This window comes from Plecotus auritus (genome assembly GCF_963455305.1).
Source record: "Plecotus auritus genome assembly, chromosome: 7".
Taxonomy (NCBI): Eukaryota; Metazoa; Chordata; class Mammalia; order Chiroptera; family Vespertilionidae; genus Plecotus; species Plecotus auritus.
In genome coordinates, this window is record NC_137774.1 from 41023959 (window position 1) to 41039192 (window position 15234).

Consider the following 15234-nt stretch of genomic DNA (forward strand, 5'->3'; position numbering starts at 1 on the left):
GGCCTACAATTATGTTATAAATATCCAAATGGCCCTTGGTAGAAAAAAGGTTCCCCACCCCTGCTCTATATAGAAAGCATCAGTTTAGAGGAATTTCTCTCATTATTTCATATTAACTGTACTGGAATTTCTCTCATTATTTCATATTAACTGTAAGAGTAACAAGATTCTATAACTGAAATATTGCTGTATAAACCTTCATGCAATGTGTTTTGATTGCAAAATCTAGAAAAGACCTGAATTTCATCAAGCTCATAAACCAGGTTATATGTATAGTTTTCTGTATAAAATTTGGTTAAGAAATGAGCTTTCAGCCCTCGCTGGTTTCAGGCTCAGTGGATAGAGTGTTGGCCCAAGGACTGAAGGATCCCAGGTTCAATTCTGTTCAAGGGCATGTGCGGGAAGGCAACCAATCAATGTGTCTCTCTCACAGTAATATTTCTCTTTCTCTGTCTCTCCCCCTTTCTTCCACTCTCTAAAAAAAAAAAAAAAAAAAAAATCAATGGAAAAATATCCTTGGGTAAGGATTAAAAAAAGAAAAAGAAGGAAAAAAAAGAAATTAGCTTTCAAATAATAACAAGACTGTGGGGGACTACATCCAGGATGTTTTCGATGGCTACTGTTATCTAGCAAGCTAACACGGTGGTTATTGTAAACTGAGTTCTTTAAATTTGCAACATTTACCAATGCAAACATTCCTTTGGGAAATATACCAGCAAAAATTTTGATTGACAATACATATAAAAAAGAAAAACAAAACACGCTGTATGTCACATACCAGTCTACAGAGAAGTAGCTGAGTTTTCTTTTTCATCATGTATTTTTTGAGGTGAAAAGGTGTTACCATCTTAGTACACCTAAAATGACACTAGTTGCCCTAACCGGTTTGGCTCAGTGGATAGAGTGTCGGCCTGTGGACTGAAGGGTCCCAGGTTCGATTCTGGTAAAGGGCATGTACCTTGGTTGCAGGCACATCCCCAGTAGGGGGTGTGCAGGAGGCAGCTGATCGATGTTTCTAACTCTCTATCCCTCTCCCTTACTCTCTGAAAAAAAAAAAAAAAAAAAAAAATCAATAAAATATATTTAGATAAATAAATAAAATAAAAGGACACTACTTGACCATCAGAAAAAAATGTGTGATGCATCCAAATCCTTGCCTTAGTACCATCAAGGACCATGGCTGAGTGATGAAGTGTAGTTAGTCCCCCAAGAGACTCAGATCTAGATTTGTCCCTACTGTCTCTCAGTTGTATGTCTGTGAGAAGGTCACTGCATTTTCTTCCAATACCTCAACTTCTATAAAAATATGGAACTTGTACCAGTCAGGTACAAGGTAGTCATGACCCCTCTTACAGAACATTAATTATTAGTAAGTTTAAGTTAGTCTATATATAAACACTTGGGGCAGAAAATAAAACTGTAGCCTTCAAATCTAGAAATGTATTACATAAATTTAAGAAATTCCATCTCTCTTTTTCTATTGCTCTTTGATAGCAGTACATTCTGTTGTCCATTTTTACATCAGTTAGTAAGTGGTTAATGAAAAACGATTAACTGTAACAGTCACATTTACAAATTGGGAAAAGATGACTGTGAGTTCATTTTATTTTTTATTTTTTATTTTTTTAATATATATTTTATTGACTTTTTACAGAGAGGAAGGGAGAGGGATAGAGAGTTAGAAACATCAATGAGAGAGAAACATCGATCAGCTGCCTCTTGCACACCTCCTATTGGGGATGTGCCCGCAACCAAGGTACATGCCCTTGACTGGAATCAAATCTGGGACCCTTCAGTCCGCAGGCCGACGCTCTATCCACTAAGCCAAACTGGTTAGGGCCTGTGAGTTCATTTTAGAGCGAGAACACCTTGGTTCTAGCCAGTATTCTCTGAGAACCCAATTAGAGAACCGCTGAAATTGATGTTCTTGAAAGTTCTTCCCAGACTGCTTAAGACACTTTTGTGTACACTGTGCTCTGTATGAAATCTCCCAGAGTAATAGTATGCTTTCATTAAACTGATAAAATGTTAAAAATTATAAATTCTTATCTTTAAAATTATAACATTCCCTTTGGAGGCAAGGCACAGTAAGCACAAGGGAAGGAAGGAGAAACATTTCAATAAAGAATATCCTTTTCTATTCTGATAAAACCAATCCAATTTCTGTAATACAAGTAAAAAAATATATTATTTATATGTAACCTCACCTTAAAGATAGCTTCTCTGTAATAAATTTATCCCAGGGATTAAGAATATCTGAATTTCTGAAACTCATATATTTAAGAAAGCAACAAGTTTTAGATAGTTTCAGCAGGATACAAAAACCCTAGACAGATCATTCCATACAAATGATACTAAATACAGCCATTTCATCTGCTTTTTAAAAAATAATTTCACTTCAGTTTGCCAAAATAGTTTATATTTCAATTAATTAAAAGAGCTCCACTTTGATGTCAGTTTCATTGTACTTACTAAAGTGTATCTGGAGGACCAATAATAAGGACTTCCCATCGGTAGAGATCATTGTCATCTATTAAACCTGCTGAAAAGCCTTCCACTGGATTTTTGTTGAGTTCTGTGGAGAAAGAAAAATTTGATCAAAACTTTAAAATTAAAGCACATAAATTTCACTCAACAGATAAATTACAAAACTTGAATATACACTTTATTAATTCTAAACTATTACATAAATATAACTGGATTAGCAAAATGCTACCTGATGACCAAAACATTTCCAACTCTGTTGACACAAGGAGCCAAATGAGCAAAAGCAAACTGCCCAGAAGATCAACTTCTACTGCCCTCTTACTTTTACCCTGGTTTCCAACTAGGTTCTTACCATTCTAGGTAGCTCTACAGTGGTATAGACACACAGTGGTGTAGAGCGTTTGTTAAAATGCAGATATCCAGGCCCATTCACCAGAAACTGTTTCAGAGGGAAATTATTAAACCAATACTTCTGACAATTCTTTTTTTTTAAAATATATTTTATTGATATTTTACAGAGAGGAAGGGAGAGGGATAGAGAGCTAGAAACATCGATGAGAGAGAAATATCGATGAGAGAGAAACATCGATCAGCTGCCTCCTGCACACCTCCCACTGGGGATGTGCCCGCAACCAAGGTACATGCCCTTGACCGGAATCGAACCCGGGACCCTTCAGTCTGCAGGCCGACGCTCTATCCACTGAGCCAAACCGGTTTTGGCAATACTTCTGACAATTCTTATGCTGTAGTCTATAGGATGCACTTTCAGAGTGCCTAACACCAACAGGGTGCCTAATACCTTTTCATTGGAATTTGCCGAGCTTGACCAACCTTCACTTAATACTAATACCTACATATCTATTTGTCAACTCCTCTGTAATGCTGGGGAATATACACCTACAGTGGATGTTCATGTGTGGCCCATCAGGCTCTGAGCTTGGAGAAAGCAGAGGCTCAAATGTACCCTGCTTGTGTGTGTTAATCCCTCTGCTGGCCACAGCTTCCAGCACATAGGAGTGGCTTAAGAATAATTCCCAGCCCAGCCAATGTGGCTCAGTGGTTGAGCGTCGACCTAGGAATCAGGAGGGGTAATGGTTAGATTCCCGGTCAGGGCACATCCCCGGGTTGTGGGCTCAATCCCCAGTAGGAGGCATACAGGAAGCAGCCGATCAATGATTCCCTCTCATCATTGATTCTTCTATCCCTCTCCCTTCCACCCTGAAATCAATAAAAATATTAAATAAATTTTTAAAAAGAATAATACCCGGCCCTGGCCAGCATGGCTCAGCTCAATGGTTAGTGCATCAGCCTGTGGACTGAAGGGTCTCTGGTTCAATTCCCAAAGGCATGAACCTGGGCTGCAGGTTTGATCCCTGGTCCCAAGAGGGGACCGTGCAGAAGGAACCAATTGATGTGTCTCACATCAATGTCTCTCTCTCTCTCCCCTCTCACCACCTTCCTTCCACTCTTTCTCTGAATATCAATGGGAAAAATATCCTTGGGTGAAGATTAAAAAAAAAAAAAAATACCTGTAGCTTATAACTATGAAGTTTTTCCCTTCCAGAAAGAGTGGCTCTGGCATTAATGGAGAATGATGGAGACTGGGGACAAGATCAAGGGCAAAAGACTAGTGAGGATCGGGGACACAGGCCAACAGGGGATCTTAGAAGAACAAATGAGGAGTGAAATTCTCAACTGTTCCTGGAGACATAGGGCTTAGTCAAGTAATGACCTATTGATGTTAGGCATCATGTAAGAAAATTTTTAACAGCTTTAATGAGGTATAATTTGCATTCTGTGAACTACACATATTTAAATTACATAATTTGATACATATCAATAGACACACCTTTGAAGGTATCACCACAATCATGATAGTATATAAAATTATGTACTAGGTATTTCAGTTAATAATGCAGATTTTGTAATCAAAGAAAACACAATAATTTCAAGAGAAACATCAAAAGTGCTTTATTCAAAGTAATGTCCATTGCTAGGTACACATTTCCCCCATCTTTATAGGTAATTTGTAGATACTATCCCAATAGAACTTTTCTTGTTTTGAGGCAAACCATTCAGAGACCCAACTTTCCACTTCTGTGTATGTTTGAAGTGCTCTTCGGAAAGTGCGTGTACCATCGATCGGAACAAGTGGTAATCTAAAGGAGCAAGGTCTGGTGGATATGGCGGGTGGGTTAATACTTCCCAGGCAAGATCTTTCAACGTGTCTTTAACTGGTTTTGAAGTGTGTGATGGTGCGTCATCATGAATCAAAATTACTTTACCATGTCTTCTGGCACATTCTGGTGGTTTCACAATCAAAGCGTGGTTCAATTTGATTATTTGTTGTCGGTAGCGATCAGTATTGACAGTTTCACCTGGTTTTAGAAGCTCCTAATACACCACACCTTCCTGATCCCACCAAACTCAGAGCATTGTCTTCTTTCCAAAGCGATTTGGCTTTGCAGTCGATGTTGATGGTTGACCTGGATCAACCCATGATTTTGTGTGTTTGGGATTCTCAAAATAAATCCACTTTTCATCACCAGTCACAATTGGATGCAAAAAAGACTCTCTTTCGTGCCATTGAAGCAACATTTTACTGATGATTTTTTGGTTTTCCATTTGTCTTTCGTTCAGTTGATGTGGCACCCATTTTCCTTCCTTTAAAATCTTTCCCATTGCTTATAAATGATTGGAAATTGTTTGCTGAGCAACGTTTAATCTTTCTGCAAGTTGTTTTTGAGTTTGACACGCATCTTCATCCAATAATGCTTGTAATTGTTGGTCTTCAAACTTTTTTGGTTGACCTGGACATTCTTTGTTTTACACGTCGAAATCATCACTTTTTAAAGCGTTTAAACCAGCATTCACAAGTATCTTGAGATGGAGCATGTTCATCATAAGCTTCCCGAAGTAGTCAGCAGCACTTTTCTTCAAAATAATGAATTAAAACTTCCTGCAAATGCTCTTTTTTAGGCACGACATTCGACATTTTTAAACATGAAAATACCTATGATGTTAACACCTTCAGAAAATTTGATATATGAAGTTTTGAAGCTCGTTGTCAATACAAAATAGCGTACATATCAAATCGCATATATCAACATATGTGTAACTCCATCTATTGAAAAAAGTCCGCATTATTAACTGCTACACCTAGTATATGTATCTCCAACTGGTAAGCTCAGACAGGGAGCACTGACAGGCTGAAATTGGGAAGTGGAGACAAAGCCCACGTAAGAGGATAGCAGCTCAGAACTTGGAACAGATTTGTAATTCTCAAAATTCCTGCCATCTTCTTCAAGGAGCTCAGTCTAATGATAAAACTAAGTGTACTACAACTCAAAGGCTATAAAAGACTGAACAAAATATGCTGGTAATGGAGAAGAAAATACTGTTTTGAGGAATCAGAGGTGGTGTTATTTCAACTAAAATTTAACATCCCAAAAACGCCAGTGAAACACAGAGCCAAAAGGGCAAGTTTATTTATATTTAAACATGAATGGCTTCTGTTCTCAAAATTTAAGGGGAGATTTTTTATAATTCTAATATTCTCACCTAACAGGCAAAGTAGACTTTTATAAATAGTTTTAAATCAGTACTGTAGTTAAACACACACACACACACACACACACACACACACACACACACAGGAGAAAATGCATTTGTACCTTTAAGTAGCTAGCTATTATAACACATAAAAAAGATACTGAAAATGGAAACATAAGAATTACATTTTAATCTTATTTTGTTTATGCATGCAAACATTTACCGAATGCTAACTAAGCAAAGAGCTAGCTGAAAGTCCCACTTTTACTGTCAGTTGAGAGACAGGATAGAGCACAGACAACTGCAAAATGGAGTTATCTCATTTCCAATCTTTTTCTAGATAAACACAGACCTTTTATCCAACACTATACAAGAGTCTTGTGGAAGATTCTATAATTTATCTAGAAATCGCCTAGTTACTGTAGTTTCTGTCTGCAGTAATTGAAGTTTCGTGGATTTTTATAAATGTAGTTGGGTAAGCACTGAAATGAGCATATATGGTAAATAAAATAAAATAAAATAAAATAAAATAAAATAATAAAATAAAATAAAATAAAATAAAATAAAATAAAATAAAATAAAATAAAATAAAATAAAATAAAATAAAAAAAATAAAATAAAATAAAATAAAATAAAATAAAATAAAATAAAAAAAATAAAAAAAATAAAATAAAATAAAATAAAATAAAATAAAATAAAATAAAATAAAATAAAATAAAATAAAATAAAATAAAATAAAATAAAATAAAATAAAATAAAATATAAAATAAAATAAAATAAAATAAAATAAAATAAAATAAAATAAAATAAAATAAAATAAAATAAAATAAAATAAAATAAAATAAAATAAAATAAAATAAAATAAAATAAAATAAAATAAAATAAAATAAAATAAATAAAATAAAATAAAATAAAATAAAATTGCCCTTAATGATTTTCTTACACTTCCCATAAAGTATATCATTGCATCTCACTTTTGTCAATACACCATAAGTTCTTAAAATCTTTTGCATATTCTTTCCGTGCTTTTCTTCCATAGTAATTGTATCTACTGCTTATGTCATGTAAGTTAACACAAAAGCAATGTTGAAGAATGTACAAGCACGTCAAACTCGAATGCCACGAGTTTGACATAGCTTTTGCCCTCTACCATGAGTCCTCATACGTCTAGATCCATGGATATTCAACAGGTTTAATTTACCTATAGTTGCAGATCATTACCATACCTTCATGAATGCTTCCTTCAAAGTCCAGTTCAAGTAACACCTTCCTCCATGAGGCCTTCCTTAAGTAACTTACCAAATAATTTTCTTTTGACTTCTTAATTCCTATTAATTATACTTTTTGTCTGCACTACTAGTACATCACCTGGCACTTAACTATCAGCTCCTGATTCCCACAATGTGTGTAAACTCTTCAACATTAGTACAGAAATGTGGAGAGCACAAAAGAAGGGCACATTATAATCATGAAGAGACAGAAAGGGCTTCTAAAAAAGAGAGGAAACATCTGAAATAAGACAAAGGATTTGGGTAAGGGAGTTGCTAGAGTTAGAACATATACAAAAATTGAAATATGGGCATCAGTATATGGATAGAACAAATGAGATGCATTAAGTTGAAACTACACAGAAGGAACTGGACAGCAAAGAGCCTTTGTAAGACATACAAGTTTAGACTTTATATCCTGAGGACTATGATGATGAGCCTCTGTGTTTGTGTTTTGTTTTTAAAACAATGAGGTAACCTCGTAAGATTTGCATTTCCAAAAACCAAGTTTGCAGTATGTGAAAGATGACACAGAATAAGGTCATGGTGATGACAAAGAAAACAAAAAGGAACCTAGTAAAGTAATCCTGGAAAGTGTACCTTTAGTATATGGTAGTGGTTAATAATGATGAAAAACGGGGATATTTAGGAGACAGAATAACCAACCAAGCTTCGTGACTGTGAGGGGTTAAAAATCACACACAATTCCTCAAAAAGTTAAATATAGAGTTCCAATGTAATACAGCAATTCCACTCCTAGATATATACCCAAGAGAAATGGAAACATCTGTTCACATAGGAAGTTGCACACAAATGTTTATATAGCAGCATTGCTTATAAGAGTAAAAAGGTGGAAACAATCCAAATATCCATCAACAAATGAATAAACAAATTATGGCATATACACATAATGGAATATTATCAGCCATAAAAAGGAAGTTCTGATACATGTTACAACTTAAACGAATCTCAAAAAAATCAGGCTAAGTGAAAGAAACCAGACACTAAGGTCACATATTGTATGACTCCTTTGATATACCCAGAAAAGGCAAATCCACAGAGACAGAAAGCAGAATAGAGGTTACCAGTGGATGGGCAAGGAGGTAATGGGATGTGATTACTTAATAGGCATGGAGGGGGGGGGGGGGGTGTTATAGGATGATGAAAAGTTTTGAAACTAAAAATAAATAGTGGTTGCACATTGTGAATACACTAAACACCACTGAAATATATACTTTAAAATGGCTAATTGAATCAGTAGACAACTCTGAGTTTGTGTTACAGATTAAGCTCCTCACCGCCCCCCACCTTTTTTCCCCCTGGAAATTTGTGAAGTGCTTCTCGTTGCCAATGGTCAGATTGTCCTGGCCTCCCTAGGCTCAATTCCTACAGAGAATATTAAGGAGCTTTTCACATTAACATAAAGGTTTTATTTTCTGTTAGTTTTTAAGTCCAACTTTTTAAGTCTTTTAAAATTTAGATTTTTTTAGATGGAACATTAAAATTTTGTTTTGTTTGAGGAACCAAGGTTACCTTGGTATTACTGTGTAGTATATCTGCATGCACACCATTCTTGTGTAAAAACAATTTTTACTACAAAGACATTTCAAGAAATTTAAGGGAAGTGCTTGTAAGGTGAATTATATGGTATGGCATAAATACTTTCAATTACTAATCACATGACTAAATGTTATTGAACTGCATTAATAAATGAATTCAATGGTCCTTTGGATGACTCAGAATGACCTAATTTTGCCTCCCCCCACTCCCAAATGGAAACATAGATATATCTATGCTTATACTTGTAGTGTTCATTGTATTTTTCCCTTATTTTTAAAAATATGTGACACACTGAAATGTGTGTAAAGGAAATTAAGAAAGGTATTTTGCAAGCAATTTCTATAAAACCTTTCTTGGCAATAAAATTCCTTTACATTTTTAATTAAATTTTACAGTAGGAAGAAGTAAATTCAATGAAAAGAGCCAAGTAAAGAATCTTAACATTTCTATTAACCATTGGAAAAGCTTCCCTTTCTGTCCTTTATTTAAAATCTACATTTCTCTTATCAGTTTTGTATTTTGCATTTGTGCTTCAGTGAATATTCAGTAATGTAGCTGATATACCAGGCTGGTGTCATAACTGGAAGAATAGCAAAAGGGAATAAAATTGAAAGAAGGATATATTGCACTCATATAACTTGAGACCTTATTTCATATGCATAAGTACCCATCGTGTGTGTGTGTGTGTGTGTGTGTGTGTGTGTGTGTGTATTATAAATAAGGGTGCATGTATAATGTGTGTTTTAACCAGCTCCAGAAAGCTGTTGGAAACGAAGATTTCTTTTAACAAGAGCAAATTGCCAATGGTCAAAGTTATGACTCTGGTAAACTTTTTTTAGTAATAACTAGATGCCAATACAGTCATTGCAAAGATTAAGACCCTGCATCACTGAGTTACAAAATTGTAGCTCTCACTCTGCAATGGCAGATAATGATGCACTCAGCAGGGCTGCTCTAGGTTTTCTGATACTTAACTAACCTGAAAAATAGTTTCAGGTCTTTTTAAGGATCACATACGTATACTGAAGGGACAAACTTTCAGTAAAATTGACCATTAGGGGAGAAATAACCCATCATTTTCTTGGACAGATAACAGTTCTTACATATTGGATATGGGGGCAATACTTTTTTCACCTTCCCCACCCCTTAATTTTTCATTTGTGAAATGTAGAAGGTTTTGCTTTTTGGAATTCCAATCTCTTGCAGGCTGTATTGATTTATGTTTCCTTAGAGTGACCATCAATGTATTAGTTTATATAAGTTATTTAGGATTATTATACAATTTATATGCTTGTTAATATTAGCATCATTAAATGCTTATATGATGTTCTTTAAAAAGGCTGAAGGACATGAGTAGTACTACAAAAAGAGGTGGAATCAAGTTCATGATCATTTTAATGAGTCACTGAAAAATGCCTCGTTTTCAGAGCAAGGCTATAATTCTTAAATCAAAGACTGAGGGCGCCCTGGCTGGTGTGGCTCAATGTTAAAAATGTCGGCTTGCAGCCAAAACCGGTTTGGCTCAGTGGATAGAGCATCAGCCTGCGGACTGAAGGGTCCCGGGTTCGATTCCGGTCAAGGGCATGTGCCTTGGTTGCGGGCACATCCCCGGTGGGGGGTGTGCAGGAGGCAGCTGATCGATGTTTCTCTCTCATCGATGTTTCTGGCTCTCTATCCCTCTCCCTTCCTCTCTGTAAAAAATCAATAAAATATATTTAAAAAAAAAAAATGTCGGCTTGCACACGGAAGAGTCACAGGTTCAATCCCGCCCCTGCATGTGAAAGGCAACCAATCAATGTGTCTCTCTCACATCAATGTTTCTCTCCCTCCTTCTCTCTCCTTCTCCCAGTCCCTCCCTCCCACTCTCTCTAAAAATCAATGGGAAAAAATATCTGCCAGTGAGGATTAACAAAACTTGGAGTAATGAAAGAAAATTATATCAAATCACCACATCACTTATCTTGGATTCAAATCACCACATCATTTAAAAGTAGCCTCATTAAAAAAAATGTATCAATTCTGTAAATAATGAGATAAGCAGAATTTTAAAAATTTTTATGCCCAGCACTATATCATTGACTGATTGTACTAGAAAGGCATATTTCTTTCTCTCTCATATAGTATACATGTAGACAAAACACATTTTATAACCCTTAACTTCGTCTTTAAATATATAGGGATTTCTAAATTATTACAGATGCTATTGAAGTGAAAACAAAAGAAAAAAAATCAGAGTCCAGGGAGAGATAGTGAGCAGTGTTCAAGGTTAATCGATGATTGGTTTGCCTTTAATCTTTGGTCAAAGTCTCTAAAATCAGATGATGATGACCAAGGGTCTCGAGTAACATGGGGCTAAGTTCAGACCTCAGTCACTGGCTACTTTGATTTTAGGTGTCAAAGTGATCTTGAGCAAGGTTATTAAAACTTTCTGAGGCTTATTTTCTTTACCAGTATAATGGGATGATATCTATCTTCCAGGGCTTATGTAAGGATAAATTTGGTCTTGTTTATAAAGCATTTACAGCAAAGAGTTTGGTACTCAGTAGCTAACAGTAGCTATAAATCTTAGAGGAATTTTATTTCTAACTATTTTCTGAAAGTGTGTAATACATGGAATGAGCAGAAAAATATTCTCACATTGAGTTCCCTGTGTTGAAGTTGTCTAATTGTCCAGATGTAAGTGATTTACTTTGCATAAATTCTCTGGAAACTCTTCTTACCTCATGGAACCTAAGATATACCCGAGTATTTTTTTTAAGTAAAGGAAAAATACTATTTTTATCATTAGATCAAGTTTGATTATATCTACTTTATCTCCATTTAAATGATCAAAATCTTGGTGATGTCTACCATTGAAAAAACTGAATTTTTACTTATTATAAGAGCAATTAACAAACAAGACATTAGGAAGATATTTCCTATCAAATATCCATTTGCTTTTTCATGTTAAAAATTGTAGTAAAGATACAAATAAAATATATTTAAAATCATAAAAAGGTCTATCACCAGAAAAGTTCTGAAACTGTGGTTCATTCCAACCCACATTCCAGACACGATATATATGAGTGACAAGGACACAAGAGCATTAATAAACCAGGTTGTTGGGAAGAAAATCAGTAAAGTTGATTCTGAAGGTCTGGCTTTAATTAAATTTGTTAAGAGCAGAGTGGCTGAGAAAATGTGCAGGACCATTTCAACTATTAAGCACTTTTACTTCCCCTCAAATTTTTTTTCTTCATTTTAAAAAATAACTATTTTTTTATTGATTTCAGAGAGGAGGGAGAGGGAGAGGGAGAGAGAAACATCAATGATGAGAGAGAATCATTGATTGGCTGCCTCACACCCCCTACTGGAGATCAAGCCCGCAACCCTGGCACATGCCCTGACCAGAATCGAACCATGACCTCCTGGTTCATAGGTTGATGCTCAACCACTGAGTCATGCTGGCTGGGCCCCTTCAAATTCTTAAAATTTTAATGAACAAAATAGAAATAGATTCATAGATACAGAGATTCAGACAGCTATCAGATTCATAGATTCAGACAGCTGTCAGAGAGGAAGGGGACTGGATGGCTGGGAGGGCGGGGGTGAAGGAATTAAACAAAGGAAAAAACTCAGACACAGACAACAGTATGGTGATTACCAGAGGAAAAGGGGGGTGTATGGAGGTAATATAGGGCAAAGGGGGGTTAATTAATAGTGATGGAAAGAGACTTGAGTGGTGAACACACTATACAATATACAGATGAGGTATTGTAGATTTTGTACATCTGAAACCTATATAATTTTCTTAACCAATAAATTCAATAAAATATTTTTTTAAATAAAATGGCTAATTGTATGTTATTTGAATTCCAACTCAAATTTTAAAATGACAAACAGGTTTCTATACGGAGCAATAGGGTATAAATCTGTTCATTCTCTGAAGTGAGAAATATATGAAGATGTGCTGATTTGAGAGATGAGGGGAAGAAATGATGATAGGTTTTGTTTTAAATGCCCATGGGGCATAAATACAAATATAAAAAGTCTGAGTTAGCCCTAGCCGGTTTGGCTCAGTGGACAGAGCGTCGGCCTGGGGACTGAAGAGCATCTCAGGTTCGATTCCAGTCAAGGGCACATGCCTGGGTTGCAGGCTCAATCGCCACTGGGGGCATGCAGGAGGCAGCCATCAATGATCCTCTTTCGAGAAACCAAGATGGCAGCATAGGTAAGCACCTAAACTGCTGCCTCGTACAACAATTTCAAAACTACAACTAAAAGACAGAACGGACACCATCCAGAACCACAGGAAAGTTGGCTGAGTGAAAATTCTACAACTAGAAGGAAAGAGAAAAGCTCACAGAGAATTGGAGGTACGGCAAAGGGTCTTCGTGCGCGCAGAGAGGAAGGGCGGCTGAGAGCCTGGCTGACTTTCTCTGGCGGAAGGGGGAAGGAAGCCCCCGACCGCACTGAACCTCAGTTCTGACTGCACTGAACCCCAGTTCCGGGCGAGCCTCTGGGGACCCACGCTCTTACGGGGGAAGTCTGGACTCTCGGGCGGAGACTCGGGAGCCGGGGAAGGCAGAGGTCTGAAGACGCGCACGTGCCAGTGCGCACAAAGGCTGCGGAGGTTGCCACAGGCTTTCCCTAGTGGAAGGGAGTCGGAGGCTCCTGACTGCACTGGGCCCCAGTTCTGACTGCACTGAACCCCGGTTCCAGGAGAGCCCCTGGGGACCCACGCTCTTGTGGGGGGAATCTGGACTCTCGGGCGGAGACTCGGGAGCAGGGTAAGGCAGAGCTCTGAAGGCGCGCATGTGCGCGCAAGGGCAAGGCTGACAGGAAGCCAAGACTGAGACTCCACCCCATCCAAGCTGAGCACAGAGGTTATTGCAATTTGGCAAGTCTAATCCTATAAGGCTGTCTCCAGCACCGAACTTCTCCCAGCGTAGACACAGCTGATCCTTACAGCCAACTGGCCTGGAGGTCAATTCCTCCCAGTGATACCAACAACAATCAAGACTTCATTACAACAAGGCTGTACACACAGTCCACAAAGGGGTGCACCAAGAGTGTCCACCTCAGGTTAACTGGGGAGGCCTACCCACTGGGCCATAGGAAACCTAGCACACAAATTTACCCTACCAACTCAGGGAAGCAGTGAAAATGCGGCGTCAAAGAAACAGATCACAAATGAAAGAAATGGAGGAAAACAAACGACTGGATATAGAATTCAAAACCACGGTTATAAGGCTTTTCAAGAATATCCTAGAAAAGGCCGATAAATATAACGAGACCCTCGAAGATATGAAAAAGGACCAACTAGAAATTAAACATACACTGACTGAAATAAAAATATTATACAGAGACCCAAAAACAGACTAGAGGAACACAAGAATCAAGTCAAAGAATTGAAATACAAAGAAGCAAAAAACACTCAACCGAAAAAGCAAAAAGCAAAAAAAAATCCAAAAAGTTGAAGATAGTGTAAGAAGACTCTGGGACAACTTCAAGCGTACCAACATCAGAATTATGGGGGTGCCAGAAGAAGAGAGAGAGCAAGATACTGAAAACCTATTTGAAGAAATAATGACCGAAAACTTCCCCCACCTGGTGAAAGAAATAGACTTACAAGTCCAGGAAGCGCACAGAACCCCAAACAAAAGGAATCCAAAGAGGACCACACCAAGACACATCATAATTAAAATGCCAAGAGCAAAAGACAAAGAGAGAATATTAAAAGCAGCAAGAGAAAAACAGTTAGTTACCTACAAGGGAGCACCCATATGACTGTCAGCTGATTTCTCAACAGAAACTATGCAGGCCAGACGGGAGTGGCAAGAAATATTCAAAGTGATGAATAGCAAGAACCTACAACCAAGATTACTCTACCCAGCAAAGCTATCATTCAGAATTGAAGGGCAGATACAGAGCTTCACAGATAAGAAAGCTAAAGGAGTTCATCACCACCAAACCAGTATTATATGAAATGCTGAAAGGTATTCTTAAAGAAGAGGAAGAAGAAAAAAGTAAAGATAAAAATTATGAACAACAAATACATATCTATCAACAAGTGAACCTAAAAATCAAGTGAATTAAAAACCTGAGGAACAGAATAATCTGGTGAATATAATGGAATCAGGGGCACAGAGAGGGAGTGGACTGATAATTCTCAGGGGGAAAAGGGTATGGGGGGTTCAGGAAGAGACTGGACAAAAATCATACACCTATGGATGCGGACAGTGGTGGGGGGGAGGTAAGGGCAGAAGGTGGGGTGGGAACCGGGTGGAGGGGAGCTATGGGGGGGAAAAGGAGAAACAATTGTAATAATCTGAATAAAGATTTATTTTTTAAAAAATGATCCTCTTTCATCACTGATGTTTCTATC

The 15234-nt window shown here is 37.1% G+C and overlaps 1 protein-coding gene across 2 annotated transcripts in view; it reads right to left on the minus strand.

Annotated features, from left to right (window-relative positions):
• The window catches only part of UBE2G1 (ubiquitin conjugating enzyme E2 G1), a 112829-nt gene that overhangs the window by 24061 nt on the left and 73534 nt on the right, over positions 1-15234 (minus strand). For both annotated transcript variants that reach the window (XR_013961140.1, XM_080679036.1), the window contains exon 2: positions 2473-2575. Coding sequence is in view for 1 of the 2 variants with exons in the window: in XM_080679036.1 (XP_080535162.1) it covers positions 2473-2575 (103 nt within the window). In the remaining variant the exon portion in view is untranslated. The remainder of the gene's footprint in view (positions 1-2472; positions 2576-15234) is intronic.